Source organism: Vigna umbellata, chromosome 4 (genome assembly GCF_029865625.1).
Source record: "Vigna umbellata cultivar VRB3 chromosome 4, Vumbellata_1.0, whole genome shotgun sequence".
In the NCBI taxonomy this organism is placed as follows: domain Eukaryota; kingdom Viridiplantae; phylum Streptophyta; class Magnoliopsida; order Fabales; family Fabaceae; genus Vigna; species Vigna umbellata.
The window spans coordinates 33,169,889-33,195,833 of NC_142168.1; the positions used below are offsets into that span (position 1 = coordinate 33,169,889).

A 25,945-nucleotide genomic window follows, 5' to 3' on the forward strand; every position below is an offset into this window, starting at 1 on the left:
GATTTTTTGACGAGAAAAAAGGAACTAGTTATGGTAAACGTGGTGATATTAAATGTCAAACTAACTAATGAATCTACACGGAACATTGCTTATTGCATGTCATGTACATAATAGTTATAAGAAATTGAAAGCTTCTTGGCATAAATTACGCAAACAAGGGAAACTGAGATTCACTTGGGTTAAGGTTTGGAGGAACCACTAATAAAAAAAAGTTTTTTAAGTATGTTATTTTAAGTTTTTTTATTTTTATTAAAGATCAAATATAATTGTGAAAAACATAAATTTACATGCATTTATAGTAACACATAAATTCTTCTTCTTCTAAAATTACATAAACATAAAACATCTAATATAAACCAAAATTTATTGAGAAAGCGCATCATGAAAGTGCAAAAACCAAGTTTTTAATAACAAAATTGAGAAATTTGTTTGTTGCGCCTTAATCTTGCAATTAGGTGGAAACACCATCATGGTTCGTATCACCTTTGCTGTTGTTGGGTGGAAACACCATTGTGGTTCATATCGCCACTGTAGTTGGGTGGAAACACTTTCGTCGCCATTTCTTTTGATCATTGTTGTTCTTTGTCATTGCTGTAGGGTATGAATTTTGGTTGAAAACATGTCGCTCGTAGTGTTGTCAAGAGTGAACCATTGTTTCTAAGATTTTAGAAAACTCAATATTTATGTCTCTTAATAGGGTAATAGACGTAAATATGAAACAATTAATTACTAATATATCATTGGTTATTTTTTATATATATTATTGTGAATCAAACTTAAATAGATGACGAAATAGACTAATTTTGTGTTAGTCAATACTTATGAAAAAGTGGTTTTTATGTTAGTGAGGTGAGACAATATTGACTAGAGATTAGAATGAAATTAATAATGACAAGTTTGGAGAGATAATTGAAGGAGTAAATACAAAATACTTTTTACTGGAAAGCTAATATTGATGAGGGACCAGAAAGAGATGAACAAGGACAAGTAGCAATGGATTAACCATATACTAACAAAAAATTGGAGCAACTAATAACTATTAAAAAAAAATTCTCACTACAATTAGCGAGGACTTCGCTGATGAAAGATTAGTTATGAAATAATGAAAAGACTTTCGACTACACATAAAGAAATTTCTTGTTAATAAATGAATCCATATCTCATGACTAAATTCATATTTATACCGTTTGCTTCATAGTAGAATCAATGTGATAATCATAATATCATATTGATCATAATTTAAGAGGTGATAATTCTGTTTTTACCTCTAATTCTGTTTTTACCTCTAAATATTTTATTAAGTATTGGCTAAGAGCAATTGATGGGATGTATTTAAGACTTTTTTTTTCTCTTACTTTCTATATCATGAATATGAAGTGTTAAAAAAATAAATTCAGTTTTAGCCAAATATTTTTTATGTTTCAAACATAATTTTTATTGAAAATCTAACAAAATATGTATAATCATTATTCATATTTTATTCTTTTATGTTTCAGATAAAATTACTTTTATATATGTTCTAATTTATTTTATATAAATTAAACTTAAGCGCAATATTCACTGCCCACATTATTAAAATCGTGAAATACGCTTGTATAAAAATCAAAGTGACGAAAAAGAAGCAATTCTTCATTTCTATTTCAAATCATGGGTATGAAAGCAAGGAAATTAAATTTTGTTGGATAATTCTCTTCTAAACAAACAAGAAATATCCTAAATCCCTTCGTCCTATATCTCTTCCCAGTAAATCAACCACAACAAACAAAGCTTAACCTATTCGTACTGTAAGCAGTTGTTACACAGCAAAGTTTTCATCTATTATCTCATTCCATTTTGCTTTCACAGCTATACATAACTGTAGTGGATGCAAGTATTACATACACAATCCTCTTACAACTAAAAACAGACAGTAAATAGGAACCAAACAATCGACAGGTATCCAGTTAATACTTTTTCTTCTTAAGAAATTAAGCACACATACACAGCTATTAAATAATCCACCTTTAACTACCTGAGTCCCACGTTCCCTTCGTATTATCAGTCTATGCTCTTCAACTCTCATTGATTTTCCCAGAATCAGTCAGCAGTCATTGGTTGTGTCATGCAACACCTAAATCGGGCCTTCCGAACCGTTGTCAAGATCTCAGTCTCTGCGTTCTCAAGCATTCCTACAATTTCAGTAAACGGTGGCCTAATATCAGGGTTGGGATCCCAGCATCTTGTCATGATCTCACGGAGAACAGGTAAGCAGTCATTGGGTATGATGGGGCGAACGTTTTTGGTGACAACTGCAAATGCTGCCTGTACCGCTGTCATGTTCTGAAACGGAAGCATTCCGGTGATGAGTTCCCATAAAACAATCCCAAAGCTATATACATCCACCTTTTGTGTGTAAGGCCTATGCTGGATCATCTCCCTGCAGCAGACCATAAAATAAGAGATTTAAGTACATGTCAACATATGTATTTTTTATTAGAAAATATATAAAACAGTGAAACAAATTATATATCAGCACTTCAAAAAAGCAGGTTTATATTATCCACAGTATAAATATGGTAATTAACTGGATTTTAATAGAAACACAAGAAAGCAGGCTGACTCAGTTATTCTCCATGTAGCTATCACGTACCGCCTAGTTTTGACAAGAAATAACAGCTAAAAGGTCATTCATTAAATAGAAGATACAATTGGAATGAAAGAATAAATATACAGAAGTTAAAAATGTGATTGGATTATACCTTTAAAATACGCTCTTTATTATTCTTCTAAGTATAAGTTGTATTTATTTTTTCACATTTATATGATTATCACTATTTACTAAGCTGAGTGCAAAACACAATTTACAGAAATCTGTCCTGAAATTTATTCTCAAGGTGCGTAAATGAGCAGGTTCAATCTTTCTTCAGCTCATTGTTGCTCGGTCGTTCCTTTCCGTCCAGCAGATTCTAAATCCCTTTTAGGTGGCACCGTTCCAAATTTCTCAAAATTCCCCAAGTCTCTGGTTTCAAACCATCAAGAGAAAAGACTAAGAAATGTCATCAAATCAGTTCAGTAAAGGAGTCATTGTGTATCTATTTAACTTCATGCAAGTCCAAATTGCCTTAACCTATCTCCTTGTATACATATAATCGCTTTATATCTTGTCCTTCATTTAGTGTACACACATCTATCAAAACTTTCAAAATTTTGCTACTATCACTTTTTTCTTGCATTATATCTCCTTAAAGCTTAACATTCTCTATTGTACATAGTTGTATAATAAAATTTGCCTTTGAACTTGGTAGAGACTTTGCTGCACAAATAACCTATGATATCTTTTCCATTTTGACCATTTATTTTGCATCTTATGTGTGGCAATTTAATTATTTTGTCCATTATTTTGTAATATTGATTCTTGTAAAAATGATTTTTTTTATTATCTGTTTAACAACTTTTATAAAGCTATCATTTTGTATCTAGTATGCCACATGCTGCAGCATTTTCCTTGATTTCTAAAAGTTGTACATTTTGTACAAACGTAAATATAAGGTAAGCTAACTCACTGATCTTCCGATATTCAAAGTCTCTCAACTTCATATTAGAGCACGTACAACTCTGCTCTGTTGTCCACAGCACCGGTTGTTATTGCCTTTGCCGGGAAACCACGGTCTGCTGCTTGTCACCACCATCTGCCAGTGACCCTTTGTTCTGGAAACTTAAAGGATAGGTACATCTTGTCAAACACAACCTAACCAGGAAGTTTGAAGTCTAAACTACAATCTGCGAGCAGATCTCACAAGCTGCCCAGTCACCTGTGTCAGTACACATACTGACTTGCCACCAACAGAATGCCACCATACCACTCTGAAGCACACTAACCAGATCCTCCTAGACCGGGTCCATTTCAAGAATCAGTTTTCTCTCTTATAAGTGTCTTTGCTTGGGTTGTTGGCCTGAACACGATTCTCCTCTCCTTTGGTATAATTTTTCTTTCTCTGGTTCAGAAAATGGCTACCCTTGGTTCTGCCGAGTCTCCGATCCTGTGCTCTCTATATCTGGGACACCCATCCCCACCACAGAGAAACTCTACTAAATTATTTTTGGTAATGATATACAACATCTATATGATAATATGGCTCAGCTAAGAAACTAGCCTCTCTAAAAGAGACTAACCATGACATGACTACTCCTGTAGCTCAAGCCCATGTAAGAATTGGAAATACTCTTAGATGCTGATTCATTGGAAGGAATACGACAAAACTTAATAAGTTGTATATTGCTTGCTTAGTTTTTTTCTATCACGAATACTAGGTGATCAAGAAATCCCCTCACTAGACAGCTTAATTACTCGATTTCTTCATGTTCCTACTCTTGTTAAGTGGGAAAGTCCAACTGCAGTGGTTAATCTCCTGCGGTGGTGTCTTCACAAGGAAGAGGTCATGAAAACTTATGAGGAAAAGGTTACATTCATACAATTTTCATGTTACTTATCCCCTCCTGGGATCTTGCTTTTGATAACCTTGTTCATCTATGAGTATGTGTAAAGAAAATATCCACTTAATCCAAAAAGCAAGTTTTGGAAACCTGTTCTACCTAATAACTTCTTATAGAATACGAGTTTAACCCTAGAATCTTGTGACATTATCAAGATGATCAAGCATCCAAATTTTAAGATAAAATAAATACCATCTGTAGTAATTATAGTTGACAAGTCATATATTATAACAAGTGTATTATACATCAAAAGAAAGTTGATTGGTGAAGAATGAGCTAGTTTTTATATACATGAAATTCAGTAAATTTGATCTACTTAATGAGCACTTACAATCCAACCATGGGATTGATGAACTTCAATGTCCATAAAGAAGTTATTAAATGGAATAAATGTAACAAGACTAGATCCCAAATTAAAGGGGTCTCCTAGAACCATTTAAAATTTTCATTAATAACCTTTTTCTTTATTAAGACGGAATTTCAGAAGCATAAAACCACAATGTACAGTAGAATTATTATTAAAAGAAGGAAACTAATGAATCTTACGGAGCCATCCAACGGTATGTTCCCGTCTCAGGTGTCATTCCTTCCGTTAGCACCTCAATCCGAGCAACTCCAAAATCAGCAATTTTAATTGATTTGTCACCAAAAATCAAAAGATTATCGGATTTCAAGTCCCTGTGGATCAATCCAAGGCCATGAACATATGCCATCCCACGTGCAACATCCAAAGCTTGTTTAACAGCCAATTTAAGGGGCACTGATCTGTTTTGTCGCTTCATTAAAAATTGCCGAACTGAACCCCCTTTGGCATATTCTGTAACAATACACCATACCATTGGCTTATGGCATGCACCAATAAAACGAACTATGTTAGGATGATTTAATGTAGCCAGCATCATCACCTCCTGCTGAAACTGTTGTTCCATCAACTGAGCCTTTGTTGAATCATTTTCAGGTCTCTCCAAGATTTTAATAGCAACATCTTCATTATTGTAAGTACCTCTGTACAGTTTTCCAAAAGCCCCTTGAGCAAAAGCCTCACCCATACTAAGATTCCTCAAATCAATTGTCCACTCATCAAAATTGTCAAGCCCTTCAGTTGGGGAACTAGTGTCCATTAGTGCTTGTGCCAAAGCATCATCACTCAAAGCATGTGTAACTCTTCCTCGATGATTGACACTGTGTGCAATGGAGGAATTATCATTGGGGCGTCTCCGCAACCCTTGGTGGTTCAATATACGAGTATGAGAATCATTGGAGCCAACACTGCTATTATCAATGGACATTGCAACAGATCCTCCATGGTTACTTGTTTGCAAGCTCCCAATACTGTCAATTAACATATCCGTGCCCTCCTCAAGCTTATGGTAAAAGCCCTTAGAGAAATCATAGTAGTCATCGTTCTGCTTGTTGAGGTCTATTGTTCCCGGGAATTTCACACCACCTTCCAGCATCTTTCTCAATAAAGAAAAGTATTCAAGTCTTGTTATTTCCTCAGCATCAGAAATTGTAAATTAAGCCACCTGAAAAAACAACTCTGAAAAACATACCCACAAAAGGTTACAACATTTGAATTTATAATCTTCAAATACAACAACAAAGGTAACTCCATCTTTGAATAATCTATAATCAATGCACAAGTGTGCATGTACACACGCACATACAAAGACTGAGACTCAGATTCCAACCAGACAGAAGAAACACAAAGTGATATTTAACTTAAGCAAAAGAAAAACTAACACTACGTCTAAATCAAGAGATTGTTTCCACAAATCAAAGTAATCGAATATCATAGTTTGGTATAAACTAGGAACTAAATGCACATGAACAACAGCAGAATGGCCTTAGAAAGAAAAAAAGCGAAGAAATGAAAAAGAGCAAGAATCTGGTAGAACCCTAAATCTGGGCAGCTTAACAAAAGCTGGCTAGTCGTACCTGGATGGAGAGAATCAGTTTCGATGCCACAGCAGAAGAGAAGATCGAATAGGATAAAGCAAAAAATAGAAAACAAATTGAGAAGTAGATTGAGGTCGAAAAGAACCAGACAAATGACTTTTTTCTTCAGTTTTTCTATCTCAGCTGTGCTTTGCTGTGTTTTTTTTTTCTTCTAACATTCTAAAGTACAATTTTCTGTTTTTCTACCATCAGCAAAAATAGAAAAACATGTGAAAATATACCCAAACATAAAATAAATTTAATAAAATTGAATTAGAAAGATTAAATTTATAAATTTTTAAAATTAAAGGATAAATTAACCAAAACTTTTAAAAAAGATTATTTTAATTTTTATTAAAAATTAGAAAACTAAAAAATATTTAATTCAAATAAAAGTTATTCAATTCAATTCTATTAGAATAATATTCAGTTTTATTTAAATAATTTGTTTTTTTATTTCGAAAGTATGTTACGTAACATCCCAAAACTATACTGTAAAACCATACATGAGAACAATTACATATTAACAATATTATAGACGAGTTCAATACTTAGCTAGATACGATTACGGTCGAACGGCCTTCCCTAACAATAGGGAATTTAAAACCATACGCTAGCTACCAGTGTACAAAATAACTTATACCGAACGGTCTTACCAAAGATAAAGCTAACAACAGATCGAACGTTCCTAAGGTTCGGCCTTCACTTCCGTTGCGTCTTCCAATACTTCTTCCAGCAGCTCTTCTCCTTCTGCTCACATCCACACAGATGATCATTATAACATGACAACGACCGAACACACAACATAAATAAAAATGATACACAGGGTAAGCTTATGTAATTTAATTAATGCAATAACAACATACAACGTTCATGATTCAATCAACAACAACCACATCATAATTCATACATCATGGCATGCAAAGAACGACTACTTGACTCTGACTGTCCGGACTGTATGAATCTTGTGTAGCTACGACGTTCGTGCACCCGGGTGATGTAGTAACTGGGATACCCTCAACAGCTGTCACCCGAGGTTGATCCGTTCCATCCAAGTTAACCTTATGGACTAGGACTTCCTGCCATTCTCACACATGACTTACTCCTTTCTACTTGAGAATGAGTAATCATGGAATATAAGGATAAACGCCCGCTAAGCTTTGCTCACATTCATACTTTACAAATCAATAACTACTTTCTGAGATATTCCTCCCTGGAATAATCGTTCATAACAAAACTATTTCATTCACATCACATCTCAAATTCTCTCATACTTTATCATCAATATATTAAACTGAAATAAGATCACACTTTCTCATCATAGCACAAGTACGACTGAAATAACACTTCTTAGAAATTAACATGATTGAGCGCTACTTATTCATTCAATAAATACACCCCTGAGAGTTCAAACCGGACGCCACGAAGCCTAGGCTGAGTACTAATACTCTAGGCCGAACACCTTTTAAAGACCAACACTGTTTGACACCTAATACTAATACTGATGAGAAATAACGAACGCTATCGATTTTGGTTAAGGACTCTTATTCTAAAAATGGAAATAATAGATTTCTGAAAACGAGACCCAACACTTGGTTTAAGACCGAGCCCTGTAGAAATCGAACACTATTGAACGAGCGTTGGTCCAAGACCAAGTACTTATAAGGAACGAACGCTATCGAACGCTTGGTCCAAGACCGAGCACTAATAAACTTACATAAAATGAATGAATATATATATACACACACACACACACACAATTGCGTCCCATTTATTTTAATGGAAGAATAACGTGAACGTCTATGACTTTAAGTAGTATAGAATACATTAACTAAACTGTTTAGAAAAACCTAAAGAAGGACTACACTTAGGCCGAACACTCATTTAAGTATATCTAACATTATAAAATAATCTTCATTAACGACATCATTTCTAGAAGAAGAACTTAGTATAGACTGACGTTCAAAGGAAAACTGAACGGTTAATACGAACTTTCGGTCACAGTTTACCTAATCTTATATAGTATTACAGAAAGACTCTTAGACACTATCCCTAAGGCATGAGAAATCAGTTAAAAACCATGCACTCCCGAGAAGAACCGAACGCTCGCTAATGACGCTCAACCATACTATCACCTTTCCTCAGAATACTACAGTTTGAAAATCAAACCCTATCTCAACTCAGTTCACAACGTATATCATTTATCCATCCAAACAAGCAGTACACGCATATTTCCTACTCATCAAATAATCAAACAACATATCATGCAAACATACCAACGTTCAAAACAAGAATTTAATCAAATTATATAAGCTTCCCTTACCTCTATACGTGACCGAACGCTCAATGATGTAGAATAGAGCTCCCCACTACCAAAGACTTAACGTTCGATAGTCACGTTTTAGGAATACTATTAGGAATACTAAACCAAACAGAAAACCAGAAACACTCAAAATTATACGATTCACTCAGGCGACCAGAAATAAAGGTTGGCACGCGAAAATAAATGAATGTGCTAAAGAGAAGGAAACTCACCGGCTTAGAACTACAAACCGATCGGTTTAAACGAAAGCTCTTGACGCCGGGAGTGTTCAAACGGTACCTGAGAGGTGATCAGAAGAAGAAAAAGTGAGATTTTCTTAGAGAGAAGGTGGAGATTTTAGAGAGAAGGAGGAGAAAACGTTTTTCAGAAATTTGGAGAAGAATGAGAGCTTGCAGAGAAATGACACGACATTTGAAATTTTGCTTTAAGTACTGCTGTCACCCAAACCGAACTGCCACTCTCCTGCAGCCACCTGTTTTCCACTAACTGAAACGCTCACTCTCTCCTTGACACATGGATCCCTCTACTTGGGATTTTCAGTGAGTTTTTAAGGGGTCTGACATTGTTACATTTAATCTTTTATAATTTGTATTACAGAATTTGAATTTTGCTTTGTATTATTAGAAAAGTTTTTTTTTCATAAAATAAATTTTACCTTTAATTAATACATGAATTCTATCGTGATTAATTGTTTATTTAAAAAAAATATATATTTACGGAATAAAAGCTCTATACAGTGATTTGAAATCTGCACTCTATCTCATTTATATTATGTTATAATACACAACCTTCATCTTCATTCTTAGCTATCTTGCATCTTTATTTTATTATAATATTTAAAAAATAATAGTGAGTTTTTATTCTTGGCTAAAATAATTCTAAAAGGAGCTAAAATGTTTTATGTAATAAGTATATAGGTTTGAACTATATTTATACTTGTTTCATTTTTTAAATAAATTATAATGTACATGATAATGTATGATCATCGATAATTCAATTTGAATAATATATCCGACAAGTATTTATATCCAATATTTTAAAATATTTTATTAATATTTATTTATGAAGTATCTTTTATATATATATATATATATATATATATATATATATAAATAATAATACTTTTATAATAATAATATTTATAATTTTTTATTTTAACAACATTTAATAGATATGATTTTAATTTAGATAACAATCCTATATTTATTATATCTTTAAAACTTTTATATATTTTTCAACGTACGTATATATATATATATATATATCACGTATTTATTATTTTAAAATAAATATATATTCATATATTAGGATATAAGTTTAGTTGAAAAAGAGTAATACGTCAAATTTATAAATAATAAAAAAATTGTATTGTGGTATTTATATACATAAGTAATAAAACATAATAAACTATTTCTTTAAAAATTTATTTTGTAATAATAACACTCTCGTATAACATAAGTTTAACATTTTATACAAGTCATTTTAAAAATAAAAAATATATTCATAAATAGTAATAATTTTAATATAAAATACTAGTAGCAAACTTAAGCTGACTTGTTAAACCTTAAAAAACATTTTAAACATCTAAAACCTTATATTTTTAATCAAAAAGACTTTTTCAATTGGATATACTAATTTCGACCTCTGTAAACCAAATCATAAGTACAGAGTTTGACATATTTCAATCCCTAACTAAGAACACTCCTACAAGTAACCAGCATATAAATTTATTCTTCATAACTAGTCACAATGTGTATGATTAAAACATTAAATCAAATTAAAATAAAAAACTGCAAAAGAATAGAAATATAAATAAAAAATCAATAAATTATCATTTAATGATAATGAAATCAACCTCTATGCTTCACATAAAAATGACTTGGATTTCAATTTGACCATTAGCCAAGTTGATCTTTTATTCCTGTCATTCCATATACAAATACATTTCATATGGAACTTCTTACCCATTAATCAATCACATGGTTCATTTTCATCCATTAGAAGATGAAGAAATTCTTGGTGCTCATGAAAATCGTCCCCACTCTCAAAGCATCCGAATGTACGCTAGGCAACCTCATCAGAAATATATTTCATCACGTTTTCAACTTTGAAACACCAATTTACTTTTAAAGATCCATCTCAAACAAACCAATTCCAGGATCTAACCAAATAAGAGTTGAATTTCAAAATCAAAATGATATTTAAGGCTTGTATTTATTTGTTGTCGGATTTAAGGGATGATTTTGCTGGCCGCAATGAAACTCCTTCAACTGCTGTCGTCTACCATATAATTGAAAGAAAGCCAATCAGCATAGACTTCTTTCTTTTAAAAAAACAGACCACTTTCAAACAAAAGGCGCCCTTGAAGCAGTACCTGAACTCGTCGAACAGTAATTATTAGACAAAAATGTTGGACATTGTAATATAAAGAAATGTATGCAAGAAATACGAGGCTAGGGTGAAAAACTGAAAACTGTTTCAGTTGACAGACCACATACATGACTGATGAAAACCAACTTACCCAGACTAGTGTCGTTTCATTTCCTGAAATATATTTGTCACCCTTGGAGACAAACGTGGGAGGAATTTAAACAGCTGTATACAAAAATAAAAGTGTTGTGCATTAACAACTACAAATTGAAATAGGCAAAACTTCAATAGCTGTTCACAAAATAGAAATTTTCAGTTTTCTAGAAATATTATAGTTCAAAAATAAAAATTGATAAATGTTATTGTTCACAGGATTACAATTTACTAGAGATTTCATAAAAGCGGCAGTTGCAGGTCTAGGTGCCGCTAAATGATGGATAATTTCATATTAAAGTTGAAAGGTAAAGCCCAAAGAATATCCTAATATTTCTAATTCTAACAAAAACAAGTACATGAAATGAAAATGTAAATGATATCAGTATTATTTAGCAGTCACTAAATAGAGGAACGTACCCAAAGTTTCACGCATGCATCCATGACAACTGGGACCAGGCAGACAAAAATAGTTATAGTTGACTGATCAACTTCAAGCCCATAGTGCTCAACAATTATCTCTAGCAAAGTTTGCCAACCAGATTCAGAATGATACCTGCAGGCATCCCAATATCCAACAAAAGCAGTCAACAGCAACATGCTTAAAACCCAAAGCCCACCCTCCGGCAAAGAAAAAAGGGCATGGTATTCTTGTCTAGTAGAGGAAGAGGCAACAGTTATATATATATATATATATATTTTTTTTTTTTTTTTTTTTTTTCTTTTTTTTTTTTAATTTCTAGCTGATAGTGTCCCAAGAAAGAAGTAATAACCACTGATTGAAAGCCTTGGGTTTGGGAAATCCCCGAATCAGTACCACTAAAGTGCAGAGGTGTGAGGGACTAGACTTCCTTTGCCGGGCTTGCCTCTTAAATAAGTAGGAACTATTTGGAATGATTTGTAAATCAAAATCAAAATAAAAAAACGGTATCTAAATGTGTCTATGAATCTGTATATATGTTAGATATATTATTTATCTTATCTTTATCTTTTATCTTAAGTTAGTTTATTGTTATTTTGTATTTTGGACTTAGCCTATATTTCTTTTATTATAAATAAAGTATCCTATGTGTATATTCAATCTAAGAAAAATTCATTTCATACATAGTTTTTCACTATATTCAACAATATTTATATCTACATCCAAAATAAAAATGATTATTTTGGTGAGCTTCGATCACAGATACTTATGATTGAGTCATTGTCTAATATGAAAAGTATTTTTTGAGGTTTTACAACGAAAGGCAAAGGAGTGGCAGCACTGCTGTTAAAACCACAACTCAAAGTGTAAGACCACACAATTTTACGAGGTGAGACTATGCAACCAAGCTTCTCTTAAGTGTCTTTTCAACAGCTTAAACTAGATAGATTGAAAGTACTCTTAGAGGCTTGATAACGACTTCAAGCTCAGTCGGTTATTAATGGACTCTTCTGGCCAAGTAGAAAGCTCAACCATTAACACAATATTATATTTCTTAATACATACTGTTAGATGTTAAGATGTGTGTTTCTGTTATTTGGGCTCAGTCTATTCTGTATTAAGGGCATTGGCCCATATCTTACAATATAAATAAATTACCCTATGTGTATGCTAAACACACAAGGGATATTTTCTCCCAATCTTCTCTATTTCTCACATGGTATCTAGAACACATGAATAGTTCCCGCCAACTCCACGGTCTCCGGTACCCATCACCGCCGCTGTCGTCGCCGCCGCCGTCGGAGTTCCAGAATCGATCGACGATCACACCATCGGAATTGTCTCGGCCGGGCGACCACCGTGGTACAAAGATCGCGGCGAACGGACCACCCACGCACCTCCACGCGCCGCCGCAACAGTCACCGCTGCCGCCGCTTCCCACTGCGTGTGCCGGCGCGTCGCCGAAGAGTTCCGCCGCCGATTAGAACCGCCGTGATCGCCTCCTCGCCCTCTTTCTGGATCTGTGGTCGTTGCGTCAATCGGAACACTTTAATTATGTGAATGTACACTTGCCCATTGACAAGTTAGATGGCACAAATTATGCAACATGGGCATCCGACATCAAACTTTGGTTGAAGAGTCAGGGGTACTTAGATCACCTTACTCAAAATGTGACTACTCCTAACATAGATGACACTTCCCATTGGATGAAAATTGATGCTCAGTTATGCATTGTTATAAAGTCCACCATTCACTCCTCACTGAAACAAATGTTTGGATCATATGAAACATGTTCAGAAGTATGGGCACAAGCGAAGTTGTTATACACAAATGATACTCAGCGTCTTTATGGTGTTTGTCAAGACCTGTTAACTGTTATTGGTCCACGCAATCCTGGTCCCATGACAGAATATTTGGGTAAAATTCATGCCCTTCTTCATGATTTTAATGATATATTACCTCCTGCTTCCACTCTTGCTGAAGAATTGGAACAACGGTCAAAGTTCTTCATGTTGTTGGCATTATACGGACTCTCTGATGATGTCTCTCATGTCCGTGATCAGATTTTGGGTTCTCCTGTCATACCCAACTTTACTTCTACTTCTTCTGCTCTTTTGCGTATACCAAGCAAACCCGTCACTAAGACATCTCCTCGTACTGATGATTCCTCTGTTATGGCTGCCCAATGTGATGATCGAAGTCGGTCTCGCAAGCCAAGTAAAGGACGTCCAAAATGTGACCACTGTGGCAAGTTAGGCCACAAAATTGATAAATGTTATGCGCTTCATGGACGTCCTCCTCGACCTGTAGCAATGGCTAATTCTGATCCACCTCCCCGATCACCGTCTGTAGACCATCCTACTTCATCTAATACAGTAGAACAACCTGCAATCTTTAACGAATTTCTCAAATGGTATGAGGATCGTCAATACTCTAGTTCCACTACAACTGCATCTGTTGCACGTACAGGTACACCTTTTGTTGGTCTGTCTCACTCTCACTCCCTCGGACCTTGGGTCCTTGACTCAGGCGCCACCGATCATATCATTGGTAACAAGTCCTTGTTTTCTTCCTTGTCGTGTCCGGATAATTTACCCTTGGTAACAATGGCTGATGGGTCTAGAGTTTCATCTCATGGTGTTGGTACTGTTGATATTTTTCCGTCCATCTCCATTGATCATGTACTTTATGTCCTTGGGTCTCCCTTCAATTTATTGTCCATTAGTCGTCTAACTCGTACTCTTAATTGTGTTATTTCATTTACTAAAGATTATGTTTGGTTGCAGGACCAGAGTTCGGAACACATGATTGGCATAGGATGTGAGTCTCGTGGCCTTTATCATCTCCGCTCTTCTCCACATGTTGGCGTAATCATGGAGTCACCATCCCTTCTTCATGCTCAGTTAGGTCATCCTAGTCTTGCCAAACTACAACAACTTGTCCCGAGGTTGTCAAAATTATCAAGTTTGTCGTGTGAGTCTTGTCAGTTAGGGAAGCATACTCGTAGTTCCTTTCGTAGTAGTGTCTCACAGCAGGCATCGTCCCCCTTTTCATTGGTTCATTCTGACATTTGGGGACCTAGTCGTGTTAAGTCCACTTCAGGTTTTCAGTATTTTGTTACCTTTATTGATGACTATTCCAGATGTACTTGGTTGTTTTTAATGAAGAATCGTTCTGAGTTGTTTTCTATTTTCCAATATTTTTTTAATGAAATAAAAACACAGTTTGGGGTTTCTATTCGAAATTTACGCAGTGATAATGGTCTTGAATACCTTTCTCAACCATTTAAACATTTTATGGCTTCTAATGGCATTCTTCACCAAACCTCATGTGCTTATACCCCTCAACAAAATGGGGTGGCTGAGCACAAGAATAGACACCTTATTGAAACAACTCGTACCCTTCTCATTCATGGTCAAGTATCCTCATGTTTTTGGGGTGATGTTGTTCTCACGACATGTTATCTTATCAACCGCATGCCATCTTCCGTTCTAGATAACAAAATCCCTCATTCTATCTTATTTCCTCAAGACTCTCTACATCCATTACCTCTTAGAGTTTTTGGGTCTACATGTTTTGTTCATGATTTTAGTCCTGGTCTTGATAAGTTATCTCCTAGGTCTCACAAATGTGTCTTCTTAGGATTTCCACGGTCACAAAAGGGCTATAAGTGTTTTTCCCCTTCCCTCAATCGTCATTTTATCTCTGCTGATGTCACTTTTGATGAATCTTCTTTTTACTTTTCACATCTATCTTCTAGTTTTGTACCTCTCCCTATTACTGTTGATATTCCTCTTATCTGTGATCCTCCTGGTGATGCTCCACCCATTTTGTCTCCTCCTTCTTTAGACTCTCATTCACCACAGGATCGTCCTTCACCACCACCCCTTCAGGTTTATAGTCGCCGCAATTATCTCCCTCATGACTCACTTCCAATGCCGCCTCGTGTGTCTCCTCCGGCTCCAGCAAATGAGTCTGACTTGCCTATTGCCCTCCGTAAAGGTATACGCTCTACCCGTAACCCTTCCCCCATTATACTGTTCTTAGTTACCACAGATTATCTCCATCTTTTTACACTTGTCTCTCATCCATTTCTTCCGTGTCAATTCCTAAATCTGTGGGTGATGCCTTAACTCATCCTGGCTGGCGTCAAGCTATGCTGGATGAATTAAGTGCTTTACAGAAGAGTGGAACTTGGGAGCTTGTCCAATTACCATCTGAAAAGTCTGTTGTTGGTTGTAGGTGGGTGTATGCTATCAAGGTTGGCCCTGATGGCACAATTGATAGTCTGAAAGCTCGACTGGTTGCCAAAGGCTACACACAGATTTTTGGTTTGGATTATGGTGATACTTTTTCTCTAGTAGCAAAAATGACCTCTGTTCGCCTATTCATTGCCATGGCTGCTCTTCGACAATGGCCTCTTTACCAACTTGATGTCAAAAATGCTTTCCTAAATGGTGATTTGCATGAAGAAATTTATATGGAGCAACCGCCTGCCTTTGTTGCTCAGGGGAGTCATATGGATTGGTATGTCGTCTTCGCAAATCCTTATATGGCTTAAAACAGTCTCCTCGGGCCTGGGTTGGTAAATTCAGCTGTGTTGTTCAACAATTTGGTATGTCTCGCAATGAAGTCGATCATTCAGTGTTCTATCGCCACTCAAGTGCTGGATGTATCTACTTAATAGTGTATGTCGATAATATTGTTCTCACAGGAACCGACTATCTTGGAATCTCTCAGATGAAACAACACCTTTGTCATCATTTTCAAACCAAAGATCTTGGCAAACTCCGGTACTTTTTGGGCATTGAAGTAGCACAATCTAATGATGGTATTGTCATATCTCAGAGGAAGTATGCGTTAGACATCTTGGAGGAAACAGGGTTAATGAACTGTAAATCTGTTGAGACACCTATGGACCCTAACATCAAACTTCTACCAAATCAGGGGGAGTCTTTCTCAGATCCTGAACGGTACAGAAGATTAGTTGGTAAATTAAACTATCTTACTGTTACGCGTTCTGACATTTCCTTCGCAATTAGTGTGGTGAGTCAATTTCTAAACTCCCCATGTGAAGACCATTGGAATGCAGTTGTTCGCATTCTGAAGTATATTAAAGGATCACCTGGAAAAGGTTTGCTATATGGCCCTAACAACGATACAAAAATCGTTTGCTATTCAGATGCTGATTGGGCTGGTTCCCCTTTTGATAGGAGGTCTACTTCTGGATATTGTGTCTCTATTGGTGACAACATGATATCTTGGAAAAATAAGAAGCAAAGTGTTGTGGCAAGGTCCAGTGCAGAAGCAGAATATAGAGCTATGGCATCAGCTACTTGCGAGCTTGTGTGGCTTAAACAATTGCTTAGTGAATTGAAATTTGGAGATGTCACTCACATGACACTTATATGTGATAATCAAGCTGCTATCCATATTAGCTCTAACACTGTCTTCCATGAGAAAACCAAGCACATTGAAGTTGATTGTCACTTCATTCGAGAAAAAATCATGTCTGGAGATATCAAGACTGAGTTCGTTAACTTAAGCAACCAGTTGGCAGATATATTCACTAAGTCCTTACGAGGACCTAGAATTGATAATCTTTGTAACAAGCTTGGAACATATGATTTATATGCTCTAGCTTGAGGGGGAGTGTTAGATGTTAAGATGTGTGTTTCTGTTATTTGGGCTCAGCCTATTCTGTATTAAGGGCATTGACCCATATCTTACAATATAAATAAATTACCCTATGTGTATGCTAAACACACAAAGGATATTTTCTCCCAATCTTCTCTATTTATCGCACATACAAAATGTTTCTCTCTCTTGCTGATAGCTTAGCTACCTTTTCTAAAGGTATTATACTTCTTTTGAATGCATTGATACATGATGCATGTAATATCATGAGCAAATTAATAATTCATTAGAAACCAAGTTTCACTAAATGGAGGGCAATTGCGAGATGCAAAGGAAATTACCCTAAGAATATATCTGTGATCAGTATAATTAGAAAAGCCTTCCCGGTGTCTGAAATATTATTGATAATTTTATAACCTGTAAATTTGAGCAAGGCTACCTGCACAACAGGGGCAAAGAAATTTGTTAAAGATAGTTAATATGTATATTTCATAGTGAAACACTATAAAATATTAGTAAAAAATATTAAAAATGCAAATGCCAAAATATAGCCCATTTCAACTGCTATGCTAAAGAAGCCTTCCAGTAGATATGAGGGCTATGCTCAAACCATATGCACCAAATAGGAGCACAAATTGCACTTTACTAAAATTAGGTCCAAGGAACTATGACAACTGTCAGAATATGTGAATTTATTGCACAATTAATATAGCAATTATGTGTAATCCCTAAAATTAAGGGATTAGGATTAGTAATTATTGGGCAGATTTCCTTTTATTAAGATCAGGTATCATTGGGTAGATATCTCCTGATTTAGAGACTTTATTTCAGGAGATTTTTTACCTTAATTAAACAATAGTTTGTTTCTTTTTAAACACCTATGTATTGTTTCAAAAGCATGAATGAGAGAATAATTAATTCCAGCATCCTACTACTGTTTTATACCATGGGAATGATGAAAAAGAAAAGGAAAAATTGAAACAAAGACTAGTCCAAGAATTTGATCTCAAAGAGCTTGGAAAACTAAAATATTTTCTAGGAATTGAAGTAGCATACTCTACCCAAGGAATCTTTATATCCCAACAAAAATACATAATCGATTTGTTGGCTGAGACAAAGACTATTGGATGCAGACCTGCAACAACTCCAATGGACCCCAATCACAAACTGAGTAAATTTGGAGATGAACCAGAAGTAGAAAAAAGGATGTACCAAAGGTTGGTTGGAAAATTAATATATTTAGCGCATACCCGACCAGATATTGCCCATTCGGTAAGTGTAATATGTCAGTTTATGCATGAACCAAAGGAGTCTCACCTTCAAGCTGCCTACAGGATTCTACATTACTTAAAAGGCACTCCCGGAAAGGGAATCCTATTCAGGAAGAATGAAAAACTGAACCTTGAAGCCTACACCGACGCAGACTATGAAGGATCTCTAATTGATAGAAGATCGACTACTGGATATTGTACTTTCCTGGGTGGAAATTTAGTAACTTGGAGAAGTAAAAAACAGAATGTAGTGTCTAGATCATCAGCTGAATCAGAGTTCAAAGCACTTGCTCAAGGAATATGTGAATTATTATGGATAAAAATTATTCTGGATGATTTGAAAGTTGATTTGGAGGGTCCCATGAAACTGTATTGTGATAATAAATCAGCAATAGAAATTGCACATAATCCGGTTCAACATGACCGGACAAAACACGTTGAAATAGATAGACACTTCATCAAAGAATAAGTAGACGAAGGTCTATTATGCATGGCGTATGTCCCATCCAGGCAACAAGTAGCTGATGTGTTAACAAAAGGTCTCAATAGCCCTATCTTCCAAGATCTTATAAGAAAGCTGGGAATGACCAATATTTATTCCTCAACTTGAGGGGGGCGTCAGAATATGTGAATTTATCGCACAATTAATATAGCAATTATGTGTAATCCCTAAAATTGAGGGATTAGGATTAGTAATTATTGGGTAGATTTCCTTTTATTAAGATCAAGTATTATTGGGTAGATATCTCCTGATTTAGAGACTTTATTTCAGGAGATTTTTTACCTTAATTAGACAATAGTTTGTTTCTTTTTAAACACCTATGTATTGTTTCAAAAGCATGAATGAGAGAATAATTAATTCCAGCATCCTACTACTGTTTTACAACAACCAAATTCACAAAAAAGACTGAATAATGTATTCCGTAAAAAAAACAGCAAAAATAATGTGGGAATAGATTAGCAACCAATTCTGAACAATAATCACATGGCCTCTAAGCCTATTATATGTCATTAGCATTTATTGATACATGAACAAAAGTCCAAATGAATTACTTATCACATAGGAATGTTTGAATTTCGTAAGAGCTTATTAGGATGGAAATAAATTCTTCCTACTTTTATCCCCACACCTAATTGTAACCGTTGTCTTTCCCCCTAGATATTTGTCTATATACCTTTTTGTACAAAGTGTGGTTCTAGATGACAAACGTGGTCTCTAGTTTCTAACTGTGAATTCATAATACGTTAGTTCTAGTTGGACAAATTAATGGTTAGTGGCTAAATAAATGGTGATCAAGGAGAAAATGAACGAGTATCCTTGGGCCAAAGTTCATTCTTGCAGTAAATAGTGTATATCTTTATCTAAGAGAGATTAGGGTAATTCGGATCCGTGCATTTGTGGTCGTGTTTAAGTGTCATCTATAAATAATACTCTCTAATGTATAAGTTACACACACAAATTCTCTCCTATGGTTTCTCATATTCTTCTATCTCAACATGGAATCTAGAACCCAATGAGAAAACCCTAATTTCTGCTTATCCAATGCCATACCAAAATAATTTTTGGAAACCATGTTCTTTTCTGATTTCCTTCTTTACCATTGGGTTTTCTTTTTCCAATGTATCCTTCACCACTGTCAACCACTACTATTTTTGGGTGAGCAAGTTTTCAAGGGAACCACAACTATTTTTGTTTGCCTCAAGCTAATCTACTCATGTCTGAAGTTTGTGGCTCCAAATGACACAGGAGGGACCTCTCAAGTGCCCAACACCACCATGCATGGCGTTACCTCCAACCTCTTCTGCAATTGGCACTTCAATCACCAACGTTATCCCTACACATACTTCCATATTTTGGCCTTGCTTTGCCTTTTTTTTAGCTTCCATTAAGCCACCTACCACTTTGTACAACCATATTTGTCTGTACTACTGTTGTTCAAGAATTTCAGTGTGAAGTTTTGAGATCACAACACAACAAATAAGAATTTTAACTTCGGGACTAATCTTATTGAACCAAAACACTCTTAAGGACTTTTTGTTTTCAAACTAGGAATCTTTTTGATTTTCAAAGAAAATAGGTGTAATCTCAACTATCAAATGAGTCCTTTAGTTATAATGAGGAATTTTAATAAGCATTAACGAATATATGAGGGCGAAACAATAAAATTTACGAATGATTATATTCGGTAGTAACATAGCCAAACACAAACATGCATTGAAAGAAAAAAAAAACAAAAAAAGTCACATTAGAAATTATTATATTTCCGTAGTAACATAAAAAGAGTCATAGATAAGAAAAGGAGTTATTGGAAGGAGGAGTCATAGAAAATATAATGAAGATAAAGAAACATATTCTTCTATAGAACTGCATAGCCATGAATGTGACAAAATTTGGTACACAAGAAGTGTGTAAGGGTTCATGACAAACTAAAATACTAGAAATATTTTCCTATTTATAGTACACTTAAAACTAAAGACACCTATTGTAGATATTGAAAGGTGTCTTCAGAGATCTCCCTTTTATTATGATTCTGCCACTTGCCCTGTGCCTTGTTTAGCTTTAAACTGCTTCTTATAGCAACAAACTGTCAACTTTTCATTTTTATTTTTTATTTGAAAACTTTTTTCCAATACCTATTGGAGCCTTTTAACCATTTTTATCAAAAACTATTTTTTCAAATTTCTAGAATCACTCTTCTATATGTCATTTTAAATTGAAAACTTAGTTTTCGCTAGACAACATAGACTCTCCTATGATGTCAAACAATAATCCTTCAAAGGACTCCAATATGCCACTAAAACCGCCTTCTTGAGTCAATTGAAAGGATGCCGTTTTAAATTTGTGAATGATATACCTCTTTACAAATTGTTTAGCTTTAAATTGCTTCTTATAATAGAAACAAACTGTCAACTTTTCATTTTTATTTTTCATTTGAAAACTTCTTTTCAATACCTATTGAAACCTTTTAACATCATTCTTATAAAAAACTATTTTTTTTGAATTTCTAGCATCATTCTTCTGTTATATGTCAATTTTTTATAAAAAAATATGTTTTCACTAGACAACATAGTCTCTCCTATGATGTCAACCAATAACTGAATAATCAAATGACTCCAATATGACCCCTAAAAATGCCTTCTTGAGTCAGTTGAAGTAGGCCGTTTTAAACTTGTGAATGACATACCTCTTCACAAACAAATTGTTTCAACCCTATTGACCAATTGAAAAGTTTCTTAGAGGCTCTCATGTTGACCAGATTTGAAACATGGTTGACTCATATGGCATATGTTCTAATTTGAGAGGCATGTTAGATAGCATCTATAACAACAAATTAGGGTTGGAGTTATGATAATTTTAGGTATTTAATTTATTCTAATGTATTTATGATTGGTCCTGTTGTACCTTAATATGTGATTATAAGTAAGACTTTTATGTGAACATACAAACTCAACATTCACTTTGTGACAGAGAACAAGTCTAATAAAACAATTAATGCATCAAAACATTTAACAGAAAGAAAATGGTGAACTTACTTTACTCTTATTGAAGTATAAAAGAATAAATAAAGAGATCCCGTAAACTGTATCTGACCATATGTTGGCAAATGCTCTGCGATTTTCCTGTCTCCGCTCTTCCCTCAACTCTAATCTGTTGGGGCAACAAATAGAATGGCAAAAAGGAGAAAGAGTATAAAACAATCAAAGGTCATCTTTAAATAATTACTCTTACTAAATCTAAATACCATGAAAACTAATCAACAAGTCCAGGACTATATTGATTCTCCTTTTGCTCAAAGCCTTCACCAGTTCATAAGTTCTTTATAAACAGAATTCAGGTAAAGAATGATGCAAAGATTTTTTAAGATTAGCGAGAGACATGTTAAACAACAGGCAGTTACAGTGCAGACTCTAGCATGATTGCTTTTGTGGACTTTGTTTTTAATTCAATATTCTTATAATACTCATTCTGAATACAGCTATAGTAATCAACACAAGAAAAAGGATGAGCACCATTCAAGACAATAAGGCAAAGGAAAGAGGGATCGATCTTACGCTTTATGTCTTAATTCCCACCAAACCTCATCATCAGAAAGAGGTGGAGATTTACCAATCTCGACCTCAAGCTCAAACCGTCCCCTCTCAGTTTTTAGTTCTTCAACTATTTCAAGTTTTTGATATCTTCTTACATCAAGCATTTGTGCTGCAAGTGGTACAGTCTTCACATATCTATCGATAGCAAAAGGTTTCTTTAATGGTTATGCAAACATTGTCAATTCAAGAAGGTAAAACTAACACACACGTGAAGGATGAATAATCTGAAAAACTTTTACTCAATTACAAAGAAAGCAGAAGAAAATGATAAAATCATAGTTGTCTGTCTAAAATAAAACAGAATAATTCACAATGGCACCCCTTGAGATTTTCTCATATTACACTTACACATCCTGTTTTTTCCACCTTTACATTTGCCTCCCTCATCAGATGTAAGTGTAATAGTTTTTGAACTTAAGGGGATGTATATGAAATGTAAAAGGGCTGACAATGTATCGTTTTAAAACTAAGGGGAGATTTGTGTAGGATTTTTAAAAAGTCGGGGTATCAGTGTAATTCGAACAAGCCTTAAAGGGTGCCAATGCGATTTATTCTAAAGAAAAAACATGAGCTACATATAAAATCAGCAAAACCTCCATATAACCAATACTGGGCACTAAACAAAAATATCATAATACTTTTCCTTATCCACTTTTATCTTAACTATTGTCAGACAACTTCTGAAATTTTTAGCAGTGAGATGAATGCTCATTAATGATTTTATATATCTGACATTCCCTACCATCCATACAAGCGTCATTAAACATGAAATGTGGACAATCAATGAGTCCTCTAATATCTGTCCCAAATGTTAACTATGAAGAATCAGACCTGCTACCATTTGATCAGAGACTTTGATATCACGTGAAGGACAATGAACCTTCCCAGTAGGGACCCACAAATGGTTTTGTATCTCTAAAATTGATAGCAAAGCCTCTCTGAAACAGTGGCTGTGAGTTTGATCCTTGACCCCCTTCTTCATAATAAAGTTAAACTTCAGCACAAGGGAAAGTGGGTTCGTGCATACATTTCAAGCCCAAAAGGCCTCTCTAGTAGAAGGTCTAAATGGTCATGCTACAGATATAGAACCGTTATTGAGCATCTTCCCTTATAACTGAGACTATTGGGAGAATTGATCCCTGACACAACTAAGTTTGTCTAGTTGAGAACAAATAATAGTAGGATCAATACTACATTATGTGTTATGCTGCTAGTCAAAGTGGTTTCCATTCAATAGCACAATGTTTAAAAAGAAGGAATTATATTATGGCAAACCACTATCTTCTGAAGATCTATATTCTTTGGCACCGGATTATGATATTAGCCATATCTACTATATTGGCCTCTTCTTTTCTCAGACTGTATTTATGGGTTCCTACTTGGTAGCTGAACCAGTGACACATGATATTCCTGTGCACATTGAGTTTCCTCAGCATGGCCTTCGGCATCCTATTACATCTCAGATTAATCGCACTACTCCACTATTCTGTCTCATTCTGTGTACTAAAATATTAGCATTGCCCACTCGAGTTCTATATGACGGGCAACTCATTCGTAAAACATTGCCTTGTCCTCCAAACAGGCCATACTTCTACAGAACAGCATGCACAGATACACAGTCACAGGTTCATCTGTTTGTGCACAACTCTTGAAACATTAAGAAAAACAAGATAATATACAGTCAATAGAAAAACATTTCATATATTTAGAAGAAAAACATGATAAACAACACATACCTGTCTAAAAATGGCATAAGTATGTAGTCATGAACCAGAAAATCCATTGCCCAAGGTACAATAATCAACACTGCCAAAAATTTTGCCTGTAATAATAATTTTGGTACGTGGAATTGAATTACTAAATAGAGAATATATTAAGAGAGAACCAGAAAATCATTCATTTGGTATGACAATATTAGGAAGCTGGATAATGTCTGAAAAGGAGAATTGAAAATTTGACATCAATGATTTAAATGCTTCCAAAAATAGTTGAATATAAAGATCAAACACACAATGTATCAGTTCAAATCATGCCATTCCAACTTCAGTTGCAGCTGCTGGGCTTAAATCCGTGCTTTCCCCACCCTTCTTATACAAGGCTAAGCTATTAACTAAGTGAGGGTTTTGGTTGAGAAGAAAAATCAGACCACTCAAATGAAAAGCATTTCGTGAACATAAGGAAATGCACTAACCGAATTTGATGAGGCATACTGGAAAACACGATCTTCATAAAGCATGTCCTCATCTTCTCCTCCAAAAATCAAATACCTAGCGGACTCTACCAACCCCTTGTCGGCGGGAAGATCACCGGAATCATCTCGCACATTATCCCTATAATCCTTCATGCCCTGCTCCCAATCCGAAGAGGAAGTGTTACCCTCCCGACTAATCCCGTCCCCATCCAAAAGCCAGTCTTCCCATTTCCTATACTCTTGGTTCTTCCTATCTTCTTGGGCCTCTCTTAACTCCACAATTGCTTCAGCTCTTTGCTTCCATGCCTCAAACTTCTCGCCCTCTGATAACTCTTGTGTGCTCTCAGCCTCGCCCGCAGCCACGACCTCAGCCTCAGTATCCACCATATCCTCGTCCCTCAGACCAAGCCAATTCCCATCATCTTCGAAAAAGAATTTCTGCCACCAACTGCTCTTCCTTGAATGCCCACTATGCTTTTCCGCTTTTGAAATGAATCCATTAAGCCGCCTCGTTTTGCTGCCCAACTGAATCACAAAGTTGGATGAACCATGCGAGACGAAAGAGTTCAAAAGCAGTTTCTGATTAAAAAAGATTAAGCTGTCGCATAAAACGGTTGAAGAGCTCATGAAGAACATGAATATATGCCCACATTTTTCAGTTTCCCGAGTGAATGCAAAACATACTGGTTGGTAATGTTCTGCTTTAGCACAAACTCAGCCAAGCCAACCTCTCCAATTCATATTATCCTCATCTACTCTATTCTATATTCTCAATGTCAGGCCTTTTTGCCTTTCTTTATTTATTTATTTATCTAATTATACGACCTTACAAAAAGAGCGTTACCCCCAGCATAGTATTGGGCATGGCTATAGTTCTGCCACGTTCTATCCCATCTCTCTCTTCACTTCTTCCTTTAACCATTTACATGTAAAACATCATTTTCATAATAAAAATATCATATGATAAGAAATTAAAAAAATGAAATATTCTAGTTATTCATTTCTTTTATAATTATTAATAATTATTAAATGATATCAGCAACAGATGAAAATTTGCTAAACACTTACTTTGTTTA

General features: G+C 35.0%; 2 protein-coding genes across 3 annotated transcripts; both read right to left on the reverse strand.

Annotated features, from left to right (window-relative positions):
* Positions 1 to 1,748: 1,748 nt before the first annotated feature.
* On the reverse strand, positions 1,749 to 6,578 carry LOC124839524 (serine/threonine-protein kinase STY13-like). Its single transcript, XM_088114047.1, has 3 exons — positions 6,412 to 6,578; positions 5,020 to 6,013; positions 1,749 to 2,416 (listed from the first exon to the last, which is right to left on the reverse strand). Exons 2-3 carry the CDS (start codon positions 5,928 to 5,930, stop codon positions 2,077 to 2,079), a joined length of 1,251 nt encoding a protein of 416 aa, XP_087970173.1. The 5' UTR covers positions 5,931 to 6,013; positions 6,412 to 6,578; the 3' UTR covers positions 1,749 to 2,076.
* Positions 6,579 to 10,541: 3,963 nt separating this feature from the next.
* Positions 10,542 to 25,659, reverse strand: LOC124822776 (protein DAY-LENGTH-DEPENDENT DELAYED-GREENING 1, chloroplastic). Of its 2 annotated transcripts, XM_088114469.1 has the most exons (8): positions 24,870 to 25,658; positions 24,415 to 24,500; positions 22,640 to 22,813; positions 22,121 to 22,235; positions 17,657 to 17,754; positions 11,678 to 11,813; positions 11,256 to 11,329; positions 10,542 to 11,108 (listed from the first exon to the last, which is right to left on the reverse strand). In XM_088114469.1, the coding sequence occupies exons 1-7, from the start codon at positions 25,503 to 25,505 to the stop codon at positions 11,261 to 11,263; spliced, it is 1,314 nt and encodes a 437-aa protein (XP_087970595.1). In that variant the 5' UTR covers positions 25,506 to 25,658; the 3' UTR covers positions 10,542 to 11,108; positions 11,256 to 11,260. The 2 variants fall into 2 exon arrangements, with proteins under 2 accessions (XP_087970595.1, XP_087970597.1); XM_088114471.1 differs by lacking the exon at positions 22,640 to 22,813 and having other exon boundaries at positions 24,870 to 25,659.
* Between the last annotated feature and the right edge of the window lie 286 nt (positions 25,660 to 25,945).

Coding starts and splice junctions, on each gene's coding strand:
- LOC124839524 (XM_088114047.1), bottom strand. CDS start 5,930: ATGCTGGAAGGTGGTGTGAAATTCCCGGGAACAATAGACCTCAACAAG. Junction 2,417..5,019: donor ACATACCGTTGGATGGCTCC/GTAAGATTCATT, acceptor GGTCTGCTGCAG/GGAGATGATCCAGCATAGGC.
- LOC124822776 (XM_088114469.1), bottom strand. CDS start 25,505: ATGTTCTTCATGAGCTCTTCAACCGTTTTATGCGACAGCTTAATCTTT. Junction 11,814..17,656: donor ATCACAGATATATTCTTAGG/GTAATTTCCTTT, acceptor GGATGCCTGCAG/GTATCATTCTGAATCTGGTT. Junction 11,330..11,677: donor ATGCATGCGTGAAACTTTGG/GTACGTTCCTCT, acceptor TTTTGTATACAG/CTGTTTAAATTCCTCCCACG.